At 53.9% G+C, this 21,969-nt stretch overlaps 1 protein-coding gene across 13 annotated transcripts in view; it reads right to left on the bottom strand.

The window, feature by feature from the left end:
• The window catches only part of RNF213 (ring finger protein 213), a 133,555-nt gene that overhangs the window by 95,328 nt on the left and 16,258 nt on the right, over nt 1-21,969 (bottom strand). For 9 of the 13 annotated variants that reach the window (XR_012426302.1, XR_012426303.1, XM_045375697.3 and 6 more), the window contains 9 exons: nt 20,139-20,285; nt 10,798-11,346; nt 10,415-10,537; nt 9,303-9,481; nt 8,477-8,635; nt 7,337-7,539; nt 4,177-4,460; nt 3,373-3,623; nt 617-814 (listed from right to left, as the gene is read on the bottom strand). Coding sequence is in view for 11 of the 13 variants with exons in the window: in XM_045375697.3 (XP_045231632.2) it covers nt 617-814; nt 3,373-3,623; nt 4,177-4,460; nt 7,337-7,539; nt 8,477-8,635; nt 9,303-9,481; nt 10,415-10,537; nt 10,798-11,346; nt 20,139-20,285 (2,093 nt within the window). In the remaining 2 variants the exon portion in view is untranslated. Of the gene's footprint in view, nt 1-616; nt 815-3,372; nt 3,624-4,176; nt 4,461-4,602; nt 4,752-7,336; nt 7,540-8,476; nt 8,636-9,302; nt 9,482-10,414; nt 10,538-10,797; nt 11,347-20,138; nt 20,286-21,969 lie in introns of those variants that run through there. The other 4 variants (XM_074020803.1, XM_074020802.1, XM_045375699.3 and 1 more) reach the window with 2 other exon arrangements.

Here is a 21,969-nt window from a genome sequence, read left to right as displayed (position 1 = left end):
TTGCTCTTTTGAGTACATAAAACACCCACGAATCCATATTTGGACAAAACCAGAAACAGGTATGCCTCTGTGCTAACAATGGCTATCTCTGGGGTTACAGGTTGTTTCTGTATTCTTGATAGTTCGTTTGTTTGTTTGTTGTTTGTTTGTTTGTTTTAGACAGAGTCTCATGCTGTTGCCCAGGCTACAGTGCAGTGGCACAATCCCAGCTCACTGCAACCTCCAACTCCCGGGTTCAAGTGACTCTCCTGCCTCAGGCTCCTGAGTAGCTGGGATTACAAGCACATGACACCATGCCTGGCTTTTTTTTTTTTTTTTTTTTTGGTATTTTTAGTAGAGACAGGTTTTCACCATGTTGGCCAGGCTGGTCTTGAACTCCTGACCTCAGGTGATCCACCCGCCTCGGCCTCCCAAAGTGCTGGGACTACAGGCGTGAGCCACTGTGCCCGGCCTATTCTTGATAGTTTTGATGTCATAAAATGTTAAAAGAACGTGTGTTACTTCTGTCATTAGAAACAGGAACGGAGTCACTACAGAGCCCACCGGGACTCCGGGCGCACGGCGTAGGAGCCATTCTTCCCAGATTCATGTAGATAAGCACAACTCTACCACTTACGTATCTTGCGTTTGTTCCCGGAACTGTGAGAAAGAGATTCCCTCCAGAGCGGCCCAGGTGTCCTCAGGCTGGCTCCAGGCGTCCTTGTGCCGCGGAGCCAGTTCCATACAGCAGTGCAGGACAGGCAGGGTGCCCAGCCAGTGGTACATACTTTTGTCCATGCACCTTTGGCACAGGTTCACCAGGTACAGCCGCCAGCTGGAAGGGAATAAAGATCCCGCAGTGAGCTGAGTTGGCCAGGGAGTCGTCTCCCTGGGGGTCTGGAGTCCCAACGGTGAGCAAACACCACGCACACAGAGCAGGAGGAGCAACGCACGTGGCAGAGCAGAGTTTAACTCGCGGAGGAGCCACAGAGTAACTCGCACAGGAGACACGGCTTCCCTCAGCCCCCAGCCTAGGGCGTCAGGTCCTTCACGGGCCCTCGCCGAATCCCCACAACAAACTCCCAGGACGGGGAGCAATCTCAGAGGCAGAGGTCCTGGCTAAGTAGTCAACGCAGGGTCCTGCCTGACAGAGCCGGCATTTGAACCCAGGCCATCTGGCAACAGTAAATCTAAATATAAAGCAACTTGTAAAATTTATTTTCATTGTTTAGAGACAGTCTCACTCTGTCATCAAGGCAGTGTGGTGGTGCGATCGTTACAACCTCGAACTCTTGGGCTTGAGGGATCCTCCTGCCTCAGTCTGTCAGGTGCTGGAATTACAGGTGCACCACCACACCCAGCTACTTTTTTTTTCTTTTTTTTTTGAAACAGAGTCTCACTCTGTTGCCCAGGCTGGAGTGCAATGGCACAATCTCAGCTCACTGCAACCTCCATCTCCTGGGTTCAAGCAATTCTCCTGTCTCAGCCTCCTGAGTAAGTGGGACTATAGGTGCCCGCCAACATGCCTGGCTAATTTTTTGTATTTGTATTTTTAGTAGAGATAGGGTTTCACCATGTTGGCTGGTTAAATTTTTTATTTTAATTTTTGTTTCCCAGGCTGATCCTGAACTTCTGGGCTCAAGCAATCCCTCCTGCCTCAGCCTCCCAAAGCACTGGGATTACAGGTGTGAGCCATAATGCCCGGCCAAAACAACTTTTTTTTTTTTTTTTTGAGACGAAGTCTTGCTCTGTCGCCCAGGCTGGAGTGCAATGGCATGATCTCAGCTCACTGCAACCTCCGCCTCCCGGTTCAAGCAATTCTCCTACCTCGGTCTCCTGAGTAGCTGAGATTACAGGCATGCATCACTACGCCCAGCTAATTTTTGCATTTTTAGTAGAGACAGGGTTTCACCATGTTGGTCAGGCTGGTCTCCAACTCCTGACCTTGTGATCCGCCTGTCTTGACCTCCCAAAGTGCTGGGATTTCAGGCATGAGCCACCACACCCGGCCCCAAAACAACTTTTTAAATGTAAGGGGTGGGCCCATGAACAATACATGGTGAATCTGCTACAGTCAAAACATATTAATGATTCCTCATACTTTAAACATTGGCACTAACTTTGTACATTGCCTTGCCACCATTCCTCCTCTTTGTCAAAATGCGCAGTGTTTATCTGGGTGTTTTATATTTGTAAAACCAGGCCAGGCACAGTGGCTCATGCCTATAATCCCAACGCTTTGGGAGGCCGAGGCAGGTGGATCACTTCAACTCAGGAGTTCAAGACCACCGGGGCAACATGGCGAAACCCTGTCTCTACAATAAATACAAAAATTAGCTGCAAGTGGTGGTGTGCATCTGTAGTCCCAGCTGTTCAGGAGGCTGAGGCGGGAGGACCACCTGAGTCTGTGAGGTTGAAGCTGCAGTGAGCCGTGACTGCTCCACTGCACTCCAGCCTGGGGGGACAGAGTAAGACACTGTCTCAAAACAACAAATAAATAAATGTGTAAAACCAAGAGGCAGATGTCGTGATAAGACATGCTGGTCAGGAAAGGCTACCTCATGTCATTCCCAGTTCAAATCAACACACACAGAATGCTGGGAGACTGTGACCATCAGAGCTCAGTGGGGTCTGAGCAGGTCTTCCTACCAAGTCAAAGGCCATCACCTTCTTACCACCAAACATTTCAGGCCCGGGACAGTCACGCTGTTTCCTAAACTAGACACGGCACAGGCAGGGGCATCGGGAGAACATTCACACTGCTTCTGCAGATATCCTTGAGGGGATATGTTCAGGCCGGCATCGTGCCACAACCTCCTAAATGCGTGCACACAGACGCTGCTCATGGTATGACACAAAGCTTCAAAAACCAGGGCATTCAGTCCAGGCGCGGTGGCTCATGCCTACAATCCTAGCACTTTGGGAGGCCGAGGTGGGTGGACCACTTGAGGTCAGGAGTTCGAGACCAGCCTGGCCAAAATGGCGAAAACCCTTCTCTACTAAAAATACAAAAATTAGCCGTGTGCGGTCGTGTGCACCTGTAGTACCTGCTACTAAGGAGGCTGAAGCAGGAGAATTGCCTGAACCTAGGAGGCGGAGGCTGCAATGAGCCAAGATTGCGCCACTTACTCTAGCCTGGGTCACAAAGTGAGACGCTGTCTAGGGAAAACAAACAAAAAAAAAAAGCAGGGTATTCAACAGAAGACAGAATATAATAAAAATAAGATAGATGCTAGGAAAAACTACTGCCACGACCACAGTGAGTGGTAAAATCACGGGTGGTTTTATTTCTTCCCTGTGTGCTTTCAGTCACTCTAGTCAACCCCTTATTTTTGCAATCAGAGAAAATCATTATAATAGCTATAAAAACATTTTAACAAAAAATAATAATACCTCTGAGATGTCCCAAGGATGTGGCTTAGGTCACTGTGAAGCTCATCTGGTGAGCTGGCATCCGAGGACAGGAGGTGACACACTGAGGTCAGGTTGTCTTCTAACTGAAATTTTTCCACTACAAAAAGGACAATGAGGCCCATTTTCAGTTTACTCCTCACTGGGCAGTCTTTAGGGAAAAGGTCCACGCTTTTTCTCTCCAGAAATGGTGCCATGTGCTTCTGCAGATATTCCCACAGGTCTTTCTTCACCTGATGGTGGGAGAAGAGGAAGATGCATGAACCGTGAACCTGAATTCATCAGAGGTGTCCAGAACCGCCCCAGCACCACAGCTAGGGCAGCAGACCCCATCCGTGCCCCGCACCACACCTGCGGGAGCTACAGGAGCAGCCGCGGTGCAGCCAAGACCCTGGCATGAGGGCTCAGGCAGGGCCCCCGAGGCTCACCAGCGCTCAGCTTCCCTCAGAAACAGCTCCAGGCTGGCCTGAAACCCGCCCAGGCTGCACCGCAGTGAGGGAAAAGGTGCAGTGCGGGAGGGCTCCCCGTTCCTTCCACTCTCCCTCCAAGGCCAGGGGAGGACTCAGGACTGGTGCTGGGGTGGGGTTCAGATTACAACCAGGAAAAGGAGGAAAATGGGGAAGGCGGGGAAATTCCAAGACACGGTGGTAGGAGAAAAGGTCGGAAACTTCCACACATTCCCATCTGCAACCCGGCCCACAGAGTCAAGGGGTCATCCGGCCGGCACTAGCAGGTCAGGTGAGGCTCCTGCCCAGAAGGTAGAGCAGCTGGTGGCCAGCCTGATACCTCTTTCTCCCCGTACTGCAAAGCGGTCCACGGCTGTGCGTGTCCTTCATAAATCATAGGCTGTCGCACGACAAAATAAAACTGCTGGAACTGGGTGAAGAAGTTGTTGAGGTTGATGGTGTCCCAGGTCTGCAGGATGCTGAAGATGCCATCCAGCATGACCGTGGCGGCAATCTGCTTCCCCTTCACCAGGTCCTTCCTCGTGAAGTCTGCGATATGGTTCATGACTTTCTGAAATTTCCCGGGAGGCCTCATACAAACTATGTCATCGTACTGATGCCAGTCTGAGAGAGACAGAAAGAAGGAGAGTCTACCTAAGACCATCAAAACCCTGGAGACCCAGACGCTGGCCTAGAAGGCTGATCACGACTGGCACAGAGATGGAGTAAACGGGCCAGAGGAAGGGAGGAAGGGAAAAGCAAAAACCTGCACACTGACGACAGCCAGACTCCCTCCATCTGGCTTCTTATCTGAGGCCGGCCCCGTGCAAACGGACATCCTAGACGTCCCACAGTGATGAGTGGAAAGCCCCGGGTCGCGAAATGCAGCGGGCCTGAGACTTGCAACGGATCTCTAACTGTGTAGCTCAGCAAACTTGATAAACAACTTCCTTAAACATCATCACAAGGAGGTGGAACGTGTCATACAGAAACCACATCCCTCACTAGCAACTGAGCACCGTCCCGGTCCATCACTGAGCTGGTTTCCTCTGTACTAGGAATGGGACACAGCCCCTGGAGGAAGGTGCGGGCTGCCCAGCAGGCACAGATGGCCTTTGGCATGGTGGCTGGTACAGGGCAAGGGCTGAATTCATGACTGTTCCTAAGCTCCATTGCAAACGATGTGAGTGCAGACCTCATTACAGAGAACCCAGTGAGGTCGACTGTAAAATAATTAGAAAACACAGGAGGTCAATGAGAGAGTGAGAGGCCCCGTGAAGACATACAAACAGAAGTAAAAATCAGGCAGAAACGGGAAGCACCCTCACAGGCCTCCTGAGCCCTCTGCTGTGCTTTGCGGGGGGCGGGGGCCCCACCCGCCGCACAGTTGTGTAGACTGTCAGGCCCACCCACCCCAGCTCTGCACCCCGGGCCCAGCAGGGCTTGCAACTGTTTAGTTCACCTCGGTCATCACCTCCTTGTGGAAGCTTCTGCCGACCTCCAGCTCAAATCCCCTACCACGTGCCTTTTTTTTTGTTTTTTTTTTGTTTTTGTTTTGAGACGGAGTCTTGCTCTGTTGCCCAGGCTGGAGTGCAGTTGCCGATCTTGGCTCACTGCAAGCTCCGCCTCCCAGGTTCATGCCATTCTCCTGCCTCAGTCTCCTGAGGAGCTGGGACTACAGGGGCCCACCACCACGCCCGGCTAATCTTTTTGTATTTGTAGTAGAGATGGAGTTTCATCATGTTAGCCAGGATGATCTCGATCTCCTGACCTTGTGATCTGCCTGCCTCGGCCTCCCAAAGTGCTGGGATTACAGGCGTGAGCCACCGCACCCAGCCACCATGCGCCCTTTTAACTGAGCCATCAATGCCATGGCATTTATCAGAGAAGGAATTCCATATTTATATCTATAGAATTCCATATTTAAATATATTTATATATGGAATTACTGGACTAAGGCCTATTCTCTCAAAGCTTAAGTTCTCAGAGTACACTCTCTAGCTAGTAAAAATCACGTTTGGCTGGGCACGGTGGCTCACGTCTTAATCCCAGCAATTTGGGAGGCTAAGATGGGCGGATTGCTTGAGCCCACGAGTTTGAGACCAGACTGGGCAACATAGCAAGACCAGTCTCTCCAAAAAAAAATACGAAAAATTAGCCAGGCATGGTGGCACACGCCTGTAGGCCCAGCTACTTGGGGGACTGAGGGGGAGGATCAGTTGAGCTCTGGGGGTTGAGGCTGTAGTGAGCTGAGATCGTGCCATTGCACTCCAGCCTGGGTGACAGAGCGAGATCCTGTCTCAAAAAAAAAAATATGTTTACAAAAACAAAAAAATAAATACTTTATAAAGTTCTTAGGACTTCTGTCTTTGTCCAACGTGGAATGACAGGGACTAAATTTACATTCTCCCGTATCTGCCTAAAGCAACATATGAACAACATAAACAGTAAAACAACCATTTTCAAGACACCGGACAGCGGGGGGCAGGGAGCAGAAAGCAACAACCAGTTGACCCCAGCTCACTTCCTTGAGTTTCAGTGTCACTGTGCAGGGAGGGGGGAGCCAGGGGAAGCCCAGGACCCCCCAGCTGAGGAGGCAGTGCTGGGAGTCCAGGTGACCAAGAGAGCCCAAGTTTATAGACAGAGAACTCAGGCGGGGGACCCCTGAGAGAGGCATGGAGGGGCACAGAGGGCTCTGCGAGAAGGGGAGCGCCCGCGTCTATGGACAGGTGGGCGGAGCGGCTGACAGGCTGGGGATGGCAGCCGGCAGGAGCCTGCAGACGGGGCTCTGGGCGTCATCTCCAGTCAACCATCTGAAAATCTCGAGAGAAGTGACAAGTCCCAGTGGCCTCCTGGTCACTGCACTTGTCCCTGACCCAGCTTCCAGGCCTTTGCTGCCCCTCTGTTCCCAGTCGCAGCCCTTCTTCTGGCTTCGTGTTCTCTCCTTTCCCTTAATTAAAAATGCTTTCCGGCCGGGCGCAGGGGCTCACACCTGTAATCCCAACACTTTGGGAGGCCGAGACCGGCAGATCACCTGAGCTCAAGACCAGCTGGCCAACATGGTGAACCCCCGTCTCTACTAAAAATGCAAAAGTTAGCCGAGGGTGGTGGCAGGCTCCTGTAATCCCAGCTACTCGGGAGACTGACGCAGGAGAACTGCTTCACCCCGGGAAGTGGAGGTTGCAGTGAGCCGAGATTGCACCACTGCACTCCAGCCTGAGCGATAGACTCCATCTCAAAATACAAACAAACAAAAAAATCTGCAAGTGAGTGGGTAAGTCACACTGAGCTCAAAGGAGAAGCCAACATATCTTTAACCAACCAGGGACACAACCCAAAGTCAGTGTCACTGAACCTCGAGGCTGGGGAGGGGCCATTGCGGAGCAGAGGCCCTCACTGCCCAGGCAAAGTCTGTGGTCTCCAGAGAGACACGCCCAGTACTGCAGGGCTGGCACCTGCACTCTGGAAGGGTGAGCAGACAGCCTCCTGCCACGACTTACCTCCTGAGCCCAAAAGTGAAGATTTTATGAACAGACAGCGGTTGACGTGTTCGCCCTCCTTCTGCTGGCGCTTGTAGATGAACTCAAACTCAGCAGAGCCCTTGTTATTACAAATGACGTACTTGTAAGGAATGTATTTATCTAGGTATTTCTTGGAAATGACGGCGCTGCCTTCAACAAGAATGCCATCACGATGTAAGTCTCTGGGAATGAACAGGATACAGTTGGTTATCCAAAATTCCCATCCCGGAAATTTTAGTTCTTCTCAAACACAGCATGGAGTGCAAAGCTACAAATTGATGTGGACTAAGAGGAGGCTTCTAGAACAAGAAAATAAACCCTGGCAAAGCTGGGTTCCGCGGCCCATGCCTGAAATCCCAACACCATGGGAGGCTGAGGTAGGAGGACTTCTCGAGTTCAGAGGTCAAGGCTGCATTGACCTGTGATCCCACCACTGCAGTCCAGCCTGGGTGACAGAGCAAGATTCTGTCTTGGATAAACAAAGCTGGGCACGGTGGCCCAGGAGATTGAGGCTGCAGTGAGTCATGATTGTACTCCCGCCTAGGCAACAGAGCAAGATCCCCTCTCTAAAAAAACAGTGTAATAAAGAAAGATTACTTTTAAAAAAAAAAAAAAAAAAAAAAGGTCCATGATGGAATGTGACACAGAAATGCATGGCCAGGAAGAGCTGTCTGAAATAGTCATCTTCCAAAAGCCAAAGGATGTCGTCAACTCACTTGATAAAAATTATTTAAAGGCTGGACGCAGTGGCTCATGCCTGTAATCCCAGCACTTTGGGAGGCCTAGGCAGGCGGATCACCTGAGGTCAGGAGTTTGAGACTAGCCTGGCCAGCATTTAGTAGAAACTCCATCTCTACTAAAAATACAAAAATTAGCCGGGCATGGTGGCGGGCGCCTGTAATCCCAACTACTTGGGAGGCTGAGGCATGAGAATCGTTTGAACCCAGGAGGCAGAGGCTGCAGTGAGCCGAGATCGCGCCACTGCACTCCAGCCTGGGTGACACAGCAAGACTCTGTCTCAAAAAAAAAAAAAAAAAATTTTTTTTTAAATACATGTCACAGATTAGGCATCCTATGCCTTGCCTGAGGGATTCCTCCCAAGCCTACAGACACGCGCACCTGGTGCAGTGCAGCTCACAGACATTCCTGCTCCATTTCGGCTCGCCGAGTTCTTCTCCGCCTCTGATGAAGACTTTATGGTGGTCGGGATTGAATGAGAAATGATTAGAGATGATGGCGTGGAAGTACACGGTGACTCCTCTGCCCGGGCTCAGCGTCCTGGTGGAAAACCAAAACAGAAATCTGATTCCTGCGAGATCTGTCCACCCGCCATGTACATGCACGCACATGCACACACACATGTGCACACGGGTACACGCACATGTACACACAAGCACATGCACACGTGCGCACACACATCCGTGCACGTGCACAAGCACGAACACACGCACATGCACACACATGCACATGCACACATGTGCACACACACACACACACGCACATGGTCCTTGTGTTCCTAATGCACACTATCACACCCTAGCAAAAATGCAAGCACATCCATGTCTGACACATGACCCCCTGTGGGGTTGTCTCTTCCCTGTCTCCAAAATGGAGGAAGAAGAGGTGGCCAATCCCTGCCCATCTCTGAAGTGTTGCGGGCAGTGGCAAGAGGCACCAGCAGGTGTCCGAGCCAGAACAGCCCCTCTCCTGAGTTCCAAAAGGCCCACGCGGGCTCCAGGACCCCAGGGGCTATTAGGAAACAAGAAACTGGCACAGGTGCCTGCCCCTGTCCACCTCCTAAGTGGTTCCCTTTTCCCCCAAAGTTAAACTTGCCAAAACAGTTGACTAGAGGGCAGCCTGGATATCCCCTGGGAGCTGTGCAGGGAGAGGGTGTGCCGGGCTCTCAGGCAGGGTCTCCTTTGCTCCCCTGCGGGCTCATCCCTACCTTGCCTTCACTTCCTGGACACCCGCTTTCTGGTTTTTTTGTTCCTTCTCCTTTTTCGCAGCAGCTGCACTTTTGTTCTTCCCCTCTGGCTTCTTGGGGTCTTCAGGCTCCCCTTGCTCATTTTTACCGACTTTTTCTCCAGCAGTAGCCGTCTCGTCCTTGGTCTTGGTCTCAGCTTCCTGGAACAAGGAACCAAACCCCGACCTTCAAGGCTGGCCTCCACATTTTCTTTTTCTTTTTTTTTTTTTTTTTTGAGACAGAGTCTCGCTCTTATTCCCCAGGCTGGAGTGCAGTACTGCAGTCTCAGCAGCTCACTGCAACCTCCACCTCCCAGGCTCAAGCAATTCTCCTGCCACAGCCTCCCGAGTAGCTGGGACTACAGGCACACAACACCATGGCTGGCTAATTTTTGTATTTTTAGTAGAGACGGGGTTTTACCATGTTGGCCAGACTGGTCTTAAACTCCTGACCTCAGGTGATGCACCCGCCTGGGCCTCCCAAGTGCTGGGATTACAGGTGTGAGCCACCGCGCCCGGCCCAGCCTCCACATCGACCCCTACAGGGGATGCTTCTCACAGCGGACTGAGTGACCACAACCCTTCCCTGCTTGGGACCTTCCAGTGCCGTTGGGGTCACTAATCACAGCCTCCAGAGGCGCCACTCTCCATCCTCATTGGTGGCCTCTCCTCCCCCAACTCCTCCTGGGAGCACTGGTGTCCCTGCTGCTCTGGGAACAGGCCCACCCCACACTACCCCAGGGCCTCTCACATGACCTTCCCATTGTCTGGGACACATCCCAGACACCTCCGGGACCATCCCTCACCACCTCCTCAGAGAGGCCTTGCCCGGCCACTCGGGCTGTGGGGGGCCACGGTACCTCGGGGCCCACCCCAGTGCCCTCTCCCCTCCCTCCCTCCACGCTCTTCTCACTGCTGAGGTCGGTTTCCTGACTCTCTCTCCTCCAGAAGGTGAGCACCCCGAAGGCCAGGGCTTTGTCTGAATCACGGCTATATCCCCAGCACTTAAATATTCACTGAATAATTAAATGAAAGAGGGGCAGCCGTGGGCAGGACAAGGGCCTCCTGGAGCCGGCAGGCAGGAAGGAGACGCACCTGGCAGTGTGTTTTGGAAGCAGCAGTGGTTGTTGGCGGCTGTTTCATTCCCTGGATCTTCTCTTTCATTTCCTTCCCAGCCCCTTTAACTGCATTGGCTGGCTCAGCTGCAGCATCAACTGCCTGCAAGACCCCAAACACCAGAGCCAAGGTGACCAAATGGACCAGGGTGACTCGGACATGGTTTAAGGGTCAGTAGCTGCCACAAGCCTAGGGACAGGAGGGGCCGGCGTCCCGGGTGGAGGGCAGCCCTCCCACCCCACCCAGGGAGAAGGGCCCAGAGGACACCCTCCCTGGCAGGGAAGCAACGCCAGCACCTTGCAGCAGAGCCCAGGTGCCGAGGGCTCAGTGCCACTCCCGGCCATCTCTCTCGGATGACTCACCGTAGAGGCTGGGGTCCCCGCCTGCTGCCTGGTGGTCTGCGGTTCTGTCCCGGGCTCAGAGCTGCCCCCTTTCGACTCAGGCAACAGGAGCTCCTGGGCAGCATCTTCATTCCCAGAACGGCCTTCACCAGCAGAGGTGGGGGGACCGGCCCCCTCCTGGGACAGGCCTCTGCCCCCAGAGGGGATGGAAGCGTCCTTGTCCTCCCCTTCTGTGTGGTCCTGGGGTTGGCGGCTGCTCTGAGCCTCACCTCCTGTGGCCACTCCTGCTTCTCCCAAAGCCTGAGCCTGCAGGGGGCTGTCACCAACCTTGGTGGGCACGAAGGGACCGTCACCCTCCAGTGGTATGGTGGCTGTGCCTGGGGGCTGGCTCGGCTGGCCAGTCGGGCCACTCTGCTGGGCTTGGCTGTGGGGCCGGGCTGCGTCCTGAGGCTCCGGGTTTGAAAGCAAAGTCAGATGACAGGGGCTGGCAGGAGACAGGGGCAAGGAATCCAGCTCTGAGGAAGCGGAGTTGTTCAGATTCTTATTCTTCTTCCTTTTCTTCTTTTTGCTCTAAACAGAAAGACAGACACTCACTTTACTTCTTAGATTTAGTGTACTCTAGCCCACGTTTCCCTCCAACTTTCTCTCCCATTTCTCAGCTACATCAAGCTTCGCTCAACCAAAGTGCCTAACACCTGTTAGATCTGCAATTACCTGGAAAGAATGAAATTAAGAAACAAAAGTTGGGGATGGGCAGGGTCAGGGGCAAGTGGCCTTGAAGTGCTTTTACCACACTCAGCACGGTCACGGCCAGGCGGAGACAATCACACGGGCTCACTGTTTATTGGGCATCCACGGACATGGATATTTATTTATTTATTTGAGACAAGGTCTCCCTCTGTCACCCAGGCTGGAGTGCAGTGGTGCAACCCCGGCTCACTGTAGCCTCGACCTCCTGGGCTCAAGTGATCCTCCCATCTGAGTAGCTGGGACTACAGGTGAGCATCACTGCGCCCAGCTAATTTTTTGTTTGTTTTGTGTAGAAACGGGGTTTCGTCATGTTGCCCAAGCTGGTTTTGAACTCTGGGACTCAGGCGATCTGCCCACCTCGGCCTCCCGAAATCCTGGAGTTACAGGCGTGAACCACCATTCCCAGCTGGTTTTAAAAAATGCTTTGTAGAGACAGAGTCTCACTATGTTGCCCAGGCTGGTCTCCAACACCTAGGCTCAGGCCTCCCAAAGTGTGGGAGTACACACGTGAGCCACCGTGCCTGGCCTGGTTTTGAACATTAGGAAGCACACACAGGCTTTCCACATTTTATGCACCTCTATAAAAATATTTCGTACACAAAATTTGAAATGAGAAGGAGGAGACTGAAAAATGAGTAGCAGCTGCCTCCGCACCCTCAGCAGGCACAGCCAGGCTCGAAGGCACATCCAGGTTCAGGGGTACCGTCCCCACCTTGGAACCAGGACTGCAGCTGGTGGGAGGAGGCTGCCAGGACCCTGGGACCCCGCAGGCATCTCCCAGGGGATGGTGTTCAGGGGTGCGTGCTGATCGGGTCACTAAAGGAAAGTGACTTGCAGATCCCCTGAAACCTGGTGGTGTGTGATGAGGGCCCCGAACTGCCAGGCAGCAGGTGTGAACCTGTGCCCACTCCACACCCCCCACCTCCTGCACCCACACGCCCGGGAAGACCCGCACACACTGAGGTGCAGCCCAGGGGCTAATCTACCCTCTCCTCAGCAACTGGTAGTGAGGGGACTAGGAAGGGCCACAGGGTCCCGTCACTGCCACTTCAGGAGCCCCTCAGCTGATGGCTGGCCCCTGTGTGGCCCCAGGAGGAGGCTGCGTTCCCACCCGCCCAGGGCATGGCGAAGCAGCAACTGGACAGGGCTGTGCCCCAGGGCTTCCAGGAGGCCAGGCCGACACTGCAAGGCCTTCTCTCTCACACACGACCGCACTTCCTGCCAGAACCAGGGCCAGAAATTCTGATTTTCTCCTCCTTTTTAAATTCAGAGGAAACCCACGCTCAGTGTACACAAAGCACAGGAGGCCCCCCCCACCCCCCGCCACCTGCCCCCCGACCCGTAACATCTCCCCAGGCCACAGTTCGGCTCTAGCCTCCTGCTCGGCCTGCATCCCTGATGCCGACCCCAGACCACCAACCCACCACACCGCTGAGAGCACCTGGTCCCGTTCCTGGGAGCAAGCACCACCCCTGAAATGACACACTTGGAGCGTTTGGGTGCAGACAGGGAAGACTCACTCCCAGCGCAGCGTGACTCTAAAATGGCGCTTCATTGAGATCTGGCCACTGCACTCCAAGCTGGGCGACAGAGTGAGACTCCATCTCAAATACTGAAAAAAAAAATAGGTCAGGCGTGTTGGCTCAGGCCTGTAATCCCAGTACTTTGGGAGGCCGAGGCAGGCAGATCACTGGAGGTCAAGAGATTGCAACCAGCCTGGCCAACATGGTGAAATCCCCCGTCTTTACTAAAAATACAAAAAATTAGCCGGACGTGGTGGCAGGCGCCTGTAATCCCAGCTACTTGGGAGGCTGAGGCAGGAGAATTGCTTGAACCTGGGAGGCAGAGTTTGCAGTGAGCTGAGATTAAGCCACTGCACTCCATCCCGAGCAATAGAGCAAGACTCCATCTCAAAAAAAAAAAAAAAAAAAAAAAGCATCTGCAGAAGCAACCGCAGCAGAAGAGTCCGGGGCTGGGGCCCAGCACTGGAGAGTGGCGTCATCAGGGCAGGTGTCAGCCTCTGAATGACAGGCTGGTCAGCTGCCGGGGACCTGCTGAAAGGGGGAAGCAAGAGGCCGTCAAGAAACAGGCAGGTGCTGCACAACCCCTCACTGCAGGCACCCATCGGCCTCAGTATGCTGAGGAGACCTGGCAGGTGGGGTCCGAGCCCTGAAGACAGCCTAGCCTCGGAGAGGCGATGACACCGTCCCTGCCCGGCCAGCTGCCTGGTGCCTCTGGGGCTGCCACGCAGTGATGTCTGGGCTGGGTTTAGAGGGCCTGCCTGAGTTCCCATCCAGCTCACCCCATGCCACACTGGCTGGGCAACCCCAGGTGGGTCACTGAGCCACCGTGGGTCTCAGTTTCCCCATCTTTAAAGTGGAGACAGCAGATGTCTCCACATCACAGCATCACTGAGGGTGACCAAATGGGACGAAGCACACAGAGAGTTGTAGGACACTGCCTGGCACACGCAAGGCCCCCATCGGTGATGCTGTGGTCACGGTCACTGTCCACACACAGCAGGTGTTTGTGGCCACCTGGTGACAGCACAGGATGGCCTATCCTGGGGGATGGTCCCTTGGCTCTCCCTGTTCTCGGCCGCATGGTTTCAGTACCATCAGCTTTACTCCAGCCCCAGGGGCAGCTCTTGTGCGTGGGCTGATGTCAACCACTGCGGTCTATCATCCTGGCCACAGGGACCCACTGGGGGATTGGCCCGTGAGCCAATCAGAGCCAATGAGATTTGAGGAAGCGCTTCCTCTCTCCAGAGGAATCACTCACCAGAGGAGGCGCTCTCTTGTCCCCTGAATGACAGAGTAGCAGGTGGATCACGGGGAAGCCACTGTGTGGCACGAGGGAGTGACGGGAAACAGCTGGTGAGAGGCTCGGTGGGGGAGCCATGTCCGGAAGGCAGAGCAGACAGGGCCAGAGACGCCTGCACCAAGCCTCGCCTGCAGCCTCGGGGCTCATCAGGTGTGTCCATAATAAACTCCCTCAATGGGATTAGCCAGGTGGAGCTGGGCTTTCCATTATTTGAAATGGAGTCTCACTTTGTCATCCAGGCTGGAGCGTAGTGGCATAATCTCAGCTCACTGCAACCTGTTTCCTGGGTTCATGCAATTCTCCTGCCTCAGCCTCCTGCGTAGCTGGGATTACAGGCTCAGGCCACCACGCCCAGCTAATTTTTGTTCTGTTTTTGGTTTCTGTTTTGTTTTGTTTTGTTTTTTTGAGATGAAGTTTCGCTCTTGTTGCCCAGGCTGGAGTGCAATGGCATGATCTGAGCCCATTGCAACCTCTACCTCCCAGGTTCAAGGGATTATCCTGCCTCAGCCTCCCGAGTAGCTGGGATTACAGGCACCTGCCATCATGCCTAGCTTTTTTTTTTTTTTTTTTGTATTTTTGTACAGACGGGGTTTCACCATGTTGGCCAGGCTGGTCTTGAACTGACCTCAGGTGATCCACCCTCTTCGGCCTCCCAAAGTGCTGGGATTACAGGCGTGAGCTACCGTGCCTGGCCATAATTTTCGTATTTTTAGTACAGATGGGGTTTCACCATGTTGGCCAGCTGGTCTTGAACTCTGACCTCAGGTGATCCACCCACCTCGGCCTCCCAAAGTGCTGCAAGTACATGTGTAAGCCACTGTGCCTGGCCATAACCCAAAGATTTCTAATGGTTAAAATAATCAAACCTCAAATTAAGTTATTCCCTAACTATGAAAGTTGAAAATAAGCCAAGGTCATGGATGCTCTAGCAGCTTCAACGACATAATCAGGCTCTGGCAAAAACTAAGAATCCTCAGGCTCTGGACTGCTGAGTCACAGCTGGGAACAGGAGGAGCCCACTGAGGCAGGCCCCTGACCACCCCCCACCTCCCAACCAGCATGGAAGACGCAGGCCCCCTACTGCTTCTTTCCTTGATGTAGCAAAGGGCTCAGACCTTAGGAACAACTGCCAGCAGCCTTCCCCAGGGCCTGCCTTGCAGGAGGAGTGGCCAGCCAGGAATAAAGAGCAGCAGCAGCAGCATGCGGAGGTTGGGCAGAGCCCAGGGAGGCTGGAGGCAGGGGCCAGGCCTTACTCCCTCTGCTCACAACATGGGGCTGCGGAAAAACTGCAGTAAACACAGAGGCAACTGCAGGAGAGATCCTTGGAGGGACCATGATCCAGTTCCTGGAAGACCACTGCCCTCAAGCCGCCAGCCCAGACCCTCTTTTCTGTAGAAACAAAACCGACCATCTGACATCATCGCACCTGCAGGCGGGGCTGAGGTCTCGGAGGAGCAGCCCCAGGCTCACCCCTCTCAGCTGTTCCCCTGTGAACTGCCGCCTGGGGACTGCTTACTTCTCGGTGAGGACTGGCCCCCCCCCGGTAGGGGCCCTGCGCTGCTGGTGCCTCCTGCTGTCTGCTTTTCCACTGAACAGTTTCATGGTCTTCTTTGACCCAGAATCTCCAACTATATAAATCATAGTGGTATTTATAATTTTAGCGGGGGGTGAGGCTTAGAAGTATTTACAGAATTTTATAAATATCCCCCTATATTTTCTAGACCTTTTAGGATGCTGTTTTACATTAAAATATTGAATCAGGCCAGGCACGGTGGCTCACACCTGTAATCCCAGCACTTTAAGAGGACAAGGCAGGCGGATCACCTGAGGTCAGGAGTTTGAGACCAGCCTGGCCAACATGGCGAAACTCCATCTCTACTAAAAATACAAAAATGAGCCGGGCATGGTGGCGCATGCCTGTAACCCCAGCTACTCTAGAGGCTGAGGCAGGAGAATCGCTTGAACCCAGGAGGCGGAGGTTGCAGGGAGCCGAGATCATGCCACTGCACTCCAGCCTGGGGGACAGAGGGAGAATCTGTCTCAAAAATAAATAAATAAATAAAAAATAAAGTGCACAGGGGACGCTGTGGGTTATGTGCCGATGGCACGCCGTTTCATATCTAGGACTGGGCATCCTCAGATTTTGGTGTCCTCCAGGGTCCTGGAACCGATCCCCTGTGGGTAACGAGAGACCACTGTGTATTTCAGTGTGACTACAAGATGAGTATGAGCGGGACATGTGTGTGTTGGGGGGTGTGTGAGTGGGGTGAGTGGGGTGTGTGTGTGTGTGTTGGGGCGTGTGTGTGAGTGGTTTGTGTGTTGGGTGTGTGTGGTGTGAGTGGGGTGTGTCTTGGGGTGTGTGTGAGTGGTGTGAGTGGGGTATGTATGTGTTGGGGTGTGTGTGTGAGTGGGGTATGTGTGTGTTGGGGTGTGTGGGGGTGTGTGTGAGTGGGGTGTGTGTGTTGGAGGTGAGTGGGGTGTGTGTGTGTGCTGGGTGTGTGTGAGTGGTGTGAGTGGGGTATGTATCTGTGTTGGGGTGTGTGTGTTCAGGGTGAGTGGGTTGTGTGTGTGTGTGTTGGGTGTGTGAGTGGTGTGAGTGGGATGTGTGTGTATTTGGGGGGGTGTGAGTGGCGTGAGTGGGGTATGTGTGTGTTGGGGGTAAGTTGTGTGAGATATGTGTGTGGTGGGTATGTGAGTGATGTCAGTGGGGTGTGTGTGTTGGAGGTGTATGAGTGGTGTGAGTGGGGTGTGTGTTGGGGGTGTGAGTGGTGTGAATGGGATGTGTGTGTTGGGGGTGTGTGTGTGGTGTGAGTGGGGTATGTGTGTCTTGGGGTGTGAGTGGTGTGAGTGGGGTATGTATGTGTTGGGGTGTGTGTGTGAGTGGGGTATATGTGTGTTGGGGTGTGTGGGGGGGTGTGTGTGAGTGGGGTGTGTGTGTTGGAGTGGGGTGTGTGTGTGTGCTGGGTGTGTGTGAGTGGTGTGAGTGGGGTATGTGTGTGTTGGGGTGTGTGGGGGGGTGTGTGTGAGTGGGGTGTGTGTGTTGGAGGTGAGTGGGGTGTGTGTGTGTTGGGTGTGTGTGAGTGGTGTGAGTGGGGTATGTATCTGTGTTGGGGTGTGTGTGTTCGGGGTGAGTGGGTTGTGTGTGTGTGTTGGGTGTGTGAGTGGTGTGAGTGGGATGTGTGTGTATTTGGGGGGGTGTGAGTGGTGTGAGTGGTGTGTGTGTGTGTTGGGGGTAAGTGATGTGAGTGGGATATGTGTGTGGTGGGTATGTGAGTGATGTCAGTGGGGTGTGTGTGTTGGAGGTGTATGAGTGGTGTGAGTGGGGTGTGTGTTGGGGGTGTGAGTGGTGTGAATGGGATGTGTGTGTATTGGGAGTGAGTGGTGTGAGTGGGATATGTGTGTGGTGGGTATGTGAGTAGTGTGAGTGGGGTGTGTGTTGGGTGTGTGTGTTGGGGGTGTGTGAGTGGTGTGAGTGGGGTGTGTGTGTTGGGGGTATGAGTGGTGTGAGTGGGGTGTATGTGTGTTGTGAGTGGTGTGAGTGGGATGTGTGTGTTGGGGGTGTGTGAGTGGTGTGAGTGGGGTGTGTGTGTGATATGAGTGGGGTGTGTGTGTGGTGTGAGTGGGGTGTGTGTGTTGGGGGGGTTTGTGGGGGTTTGTGAGTGGGGTGAGTGGGGTGTGTGTATTGTACCCAAATGCTGAGCCCATGGTTCAGACACCCCACTTTCCACACCCGTGTGTACACCGTGACCAACACGCTCCGGTCCGCACATGCCGTGCATCACTCCAGCTCACAACTCATGCTCCGTGCGCATCCCCAGGTTGTGCCTGTTACTCCACGGGAATGTTTCCACCCGTGTACGTTGACAGTTTTACTATAAATTTCCCATCCATTTCTCCTCCTTCTCACATCCGTTAAGTATCTTCTCCAATTGATAGTTTAAAATCTTTCTGTCAGCTTCCAAAACTACAAAACCAGGCTGGGGTGGTGGTTTATGCCTGTAATCCCCTGCACTTTGGGAGGCTGAGGTGGGAGAATCGCTTGAGCCCAGGGGTTTCAGACCAGCCTGGGTAACACAGCAAGACCCCATCTCTACCAAAAATTTAAAAAATTAACTGGGCGTGATGGTGCACGCCTGTAGTCCCAGCTACTCGGGAGGCTGAGGCACGAGGATTGCTTGAGCCCAGGAAGTCAAGGCTGCAATGAGCTATGATTTTGCCACAGCACTCCAGCCTGGGACACAGGGCGAGACCCTGTCTCAAAACAAAAACAAAAACCACCAAACCCATTCAGAGCTGTACTACTGTTACACATTAATTAGTTGGTTAAGTTCCTGTGTCACTCTGGGTGACAGCAGACATCTCTGCAGTGCTAAACCTTCCATGTTCTCTCTGGGGAAGGGTCCACCTCTCCAGGGGCTTCACTGTCTGCTGAGCCCCAGAGCCTTCTCCTCGCCAGGCCTATGAATCCGTCCTTTATTTTACAAGCTGCTTCTCATATTTTTGTTGCTATTGAGAATGAGCTCTCCACCCACACCGTGCCTTAGGTCTGAGTAAGTCCAGCCCCATGTGGACGCTGCCTGCATTTCCCAAGAGCTGCAGGAGCGGGCTCACGGCCAAGCCCCAGGCCACAGAGGGAAGAGCACGCCTGCCTCGAACGTTTCTGCGTACACCTGAGACCTAGGACCCACCGCAGGTGGTGGATGCTCAGTAAATCGCTGTTCAATGAACACGTGACCATGTGGATGGGCCGGGGGGAGCGGCGCAGGGAAGGCGGGGAGTGTTGCCCTCTGTAAAACAGTAATAAACTTCACAAATATCACTCTTCAAGGTACGAAGCTCCCTTGCTTTTCCCCAAAAGCCAAAGTTTCATTACATGTGTTAGCTAATTTCATTCTCGATATTATTAGCGAGTCCTGTAATACTTCTAAATGCTATAGAAAAAGTCAGGATTTTGGACAGGCACGGTGGCTCACGTCTGTAATCCCAGCACTTTGGAAGGCCGAGGTGGGTGGATAATTTGAGGCCAGGAGTTCAAGACTAGCCTGGCCAACATGGTGAAACCCCATCTCTACTAAAAATACACACAAAAAAGTAGCCGGACGTGGTGGCAGGCGCCTGTAGTCCCAGTTACTCAGGAGGGGGAGGCAGGAGAATCGCTTGAACCCGGGAGGCGGAGGTTGCAGTGAGCTGAGATCGTGCCACTGCACTCCAGCCTGGGCAACAGAGCGAGACTCCGTCTCATAAAAAGGAAAGAAAGAAAGAAAAAGTCAGGATTTCAACTTCCAGAAACCAGAGACTAAACTGATCAGGGTTTCCACTACACCCCCATGCGGCGAGCGCCATCCAAGACCTTGTGTTCAGGCAGAGGCCTGGTCCGGCCCCCGCCTGCCTGGGCCCGGCCCTCTCAGCCCCTCAGGCTCCCCTCCTGCTGTCTATGATGAAGCCTGTGTTGCCAGTGGACCTTTAGCCAGGTGAGTGCAACCAGGTTAAGTTTCTCCAGGTGTCCAAGGGGACAGCTGCATGGAGTAAAAAGGCGAGTGGAAGGATGGGGGCCAGAAGGGCAAGCACAACAAAGCGGAAATTCACCGCTAGCAAAATGTCCTCAGAGTCACAAGAGCCAAGCCTGAATCAGCGTTGCTCTGTCACAGCCCAAGGGTGACCTGAGAACGCCAGTCCTGGGCAGCCTTCCTTGGCTGGCGGGGACTCCAGGGCCGGAAGCGCGAGGTGGCTGTGCCGGCATGCACGGGGCGGGGCGGGGAGCGTACTGCCCAACTGTTGACTCAGACTACCTGCTCACAGTCTGCAGAAGGCACGCCGGCGGCCTCAAGCGGGGCTGCGTCCTGCTTCCTTCTCTTGCGGGGTATGGCATGAGCAGCTTCCCACTCATCGGATATGAGGTCTACAGTAGCATCTACCAAAAACTCTGACGCAGCTCCCTGTTGAAACACGACCCCCTTCAGACAGGGCAGGGCTGTGCACCCCACGCACAGCTCTAGCAGACTCCCAAAGACCCCACCTCAGGGGTCACCTCCTCTCAGAAAGGCCCAGGCAGGGACATCCACGTGTGGGCACTGACCAGCTCCCCAGCACCCTCTGCATCCAGGGCCCACGGGCAGGAGGGTGTGGGGACACCAAGAAGCAGCTCCTGCAGACGTGCAGGGCAAATCCACGTAAGAGAAGAACTGCCCACACCAGAGGTGGCACCCTGCCAGGCTCCAGGGACCCTGCCAGGCTCACAGCACCCTGCCAAGCTCCCAGCACCCTACCAGGTTCCTGGCGCCCCTGGGCCTCCACACGAATGCCTTGGCTTGTGCTCAGAGCACAGATGCACTGCAGAGACCAACCCAGAAGCTACAGGCAGGCCCGGGCACCCCAGGTCCAGCCAGGCCAGGCCTCCTGAACCCCTAGAGCCAGAGGCGGGCAGTCTGGCCCCGCAGCGGGCATGCTCATCCGGCACCTCCCTCCCACACCGGGCATCACCAGGAGACCTCACAGCAAGACGCCCAGCAGGAAGCTGAGGAAGGGAAGCTCCAGCAGGAGCTTCGAACCCAAATGGCCCCGGCTGCAGCAGAGTCTCCTCCTCCCTCACCGCAGGAAGTACAACCCAGCAGCCAAGCCCAGCAGCCTCTCCAGAGGAAGAATCCACAAAGGGCACCCGGTTAGTCGGCAACCAGCGGCCACCAAGGGAGAGACCAAGTGGAGAATGGCTGTGCCAAGGGACAGGCGCGGGCCCCTCTCTGCACCCTCTCCCTCTCCACCCACCCCATGACTGCGGGTAAAGACTGACCACCTGACTCTGCTGCGGGGTGAGGCTGGCCACAAAGCTCGCTGGGGCCACCTCCCTTGGCTCCGGGCACCCTCCTCACCATGGTTAGAATGCAGCGTCTGTGCTTAGAGAACCGTTCTCTAGAACGCGTACACCGCTCTCAGCTTCAGAATTCAACAGGTTCCCCGTGGGATTGGGAAAACACACAAAAGCCCCTGTAAGCTCGTCACCAGAGACACCCCAGCGGAGTTCACCTGTGCATTCACTCTGAACTTCTCTCATGTGTGGATATGTGTATATTTAGCCGTTTTTTGTTTTGTTTTTTTTTTTTTTTTTGAGACAGAGTCTCACTGTCACCCAGGCTGGAGTGCAGTGGCTCAATCTCGGCTCACTGCAACCTCTGCGTCCTGGGTTCAAGTGATTCCCCTGCCTCAACCTCCCAAGTAGCTGGGCTTACAGGCAAGCACCAGCACACTCAGCTAATTTTTGTATTTTTAGTAGAGAGGGGGTTTCCCCATGTTGGTCAGGCTGGTCTCAAACTCCTGACCTCAAGTGATCCACGCGCCTCAGCCTCCCAAAGTGCTGGGATTACAGGTGAGAAGCCACCACCCCCGGCCCTAGTTCCCATTTTCTTCACCCCAGAAGGAAACCCCACAGCAATGACTCCCTACTCCCCACTCCTCCCAGCCAACCACTAATCTGTGTTCTGTCTCCATGGGTGAGTCTATCGTGGATATTTCGCATCAATGGGATCATACATGGCCTCTTGTATCTGGCTTCTTTCATTTAGCATGTTTTTGAGGTCCATCCACACTGCAGCACGGATCCATATCATATTCTTTTTTTTTTTTTTT

This window comes from Macaca fascicularis, chromosome 16, assembly GCF_037993035.2.
Source record: "Macaca fascicularis isolate 582-1 chromosome 16, T2T-MFA8v1.1".
NCBI lineage: Eukaryota > Metazoa > Chordata > Mammalia > Primates > Cercopithecidae > Macaca > Macaca fascicularis.
Note: the sequence above shows the minus strand (reverse complement) of the source record. Positions and strands in the feature narration are given on the sequence as shown.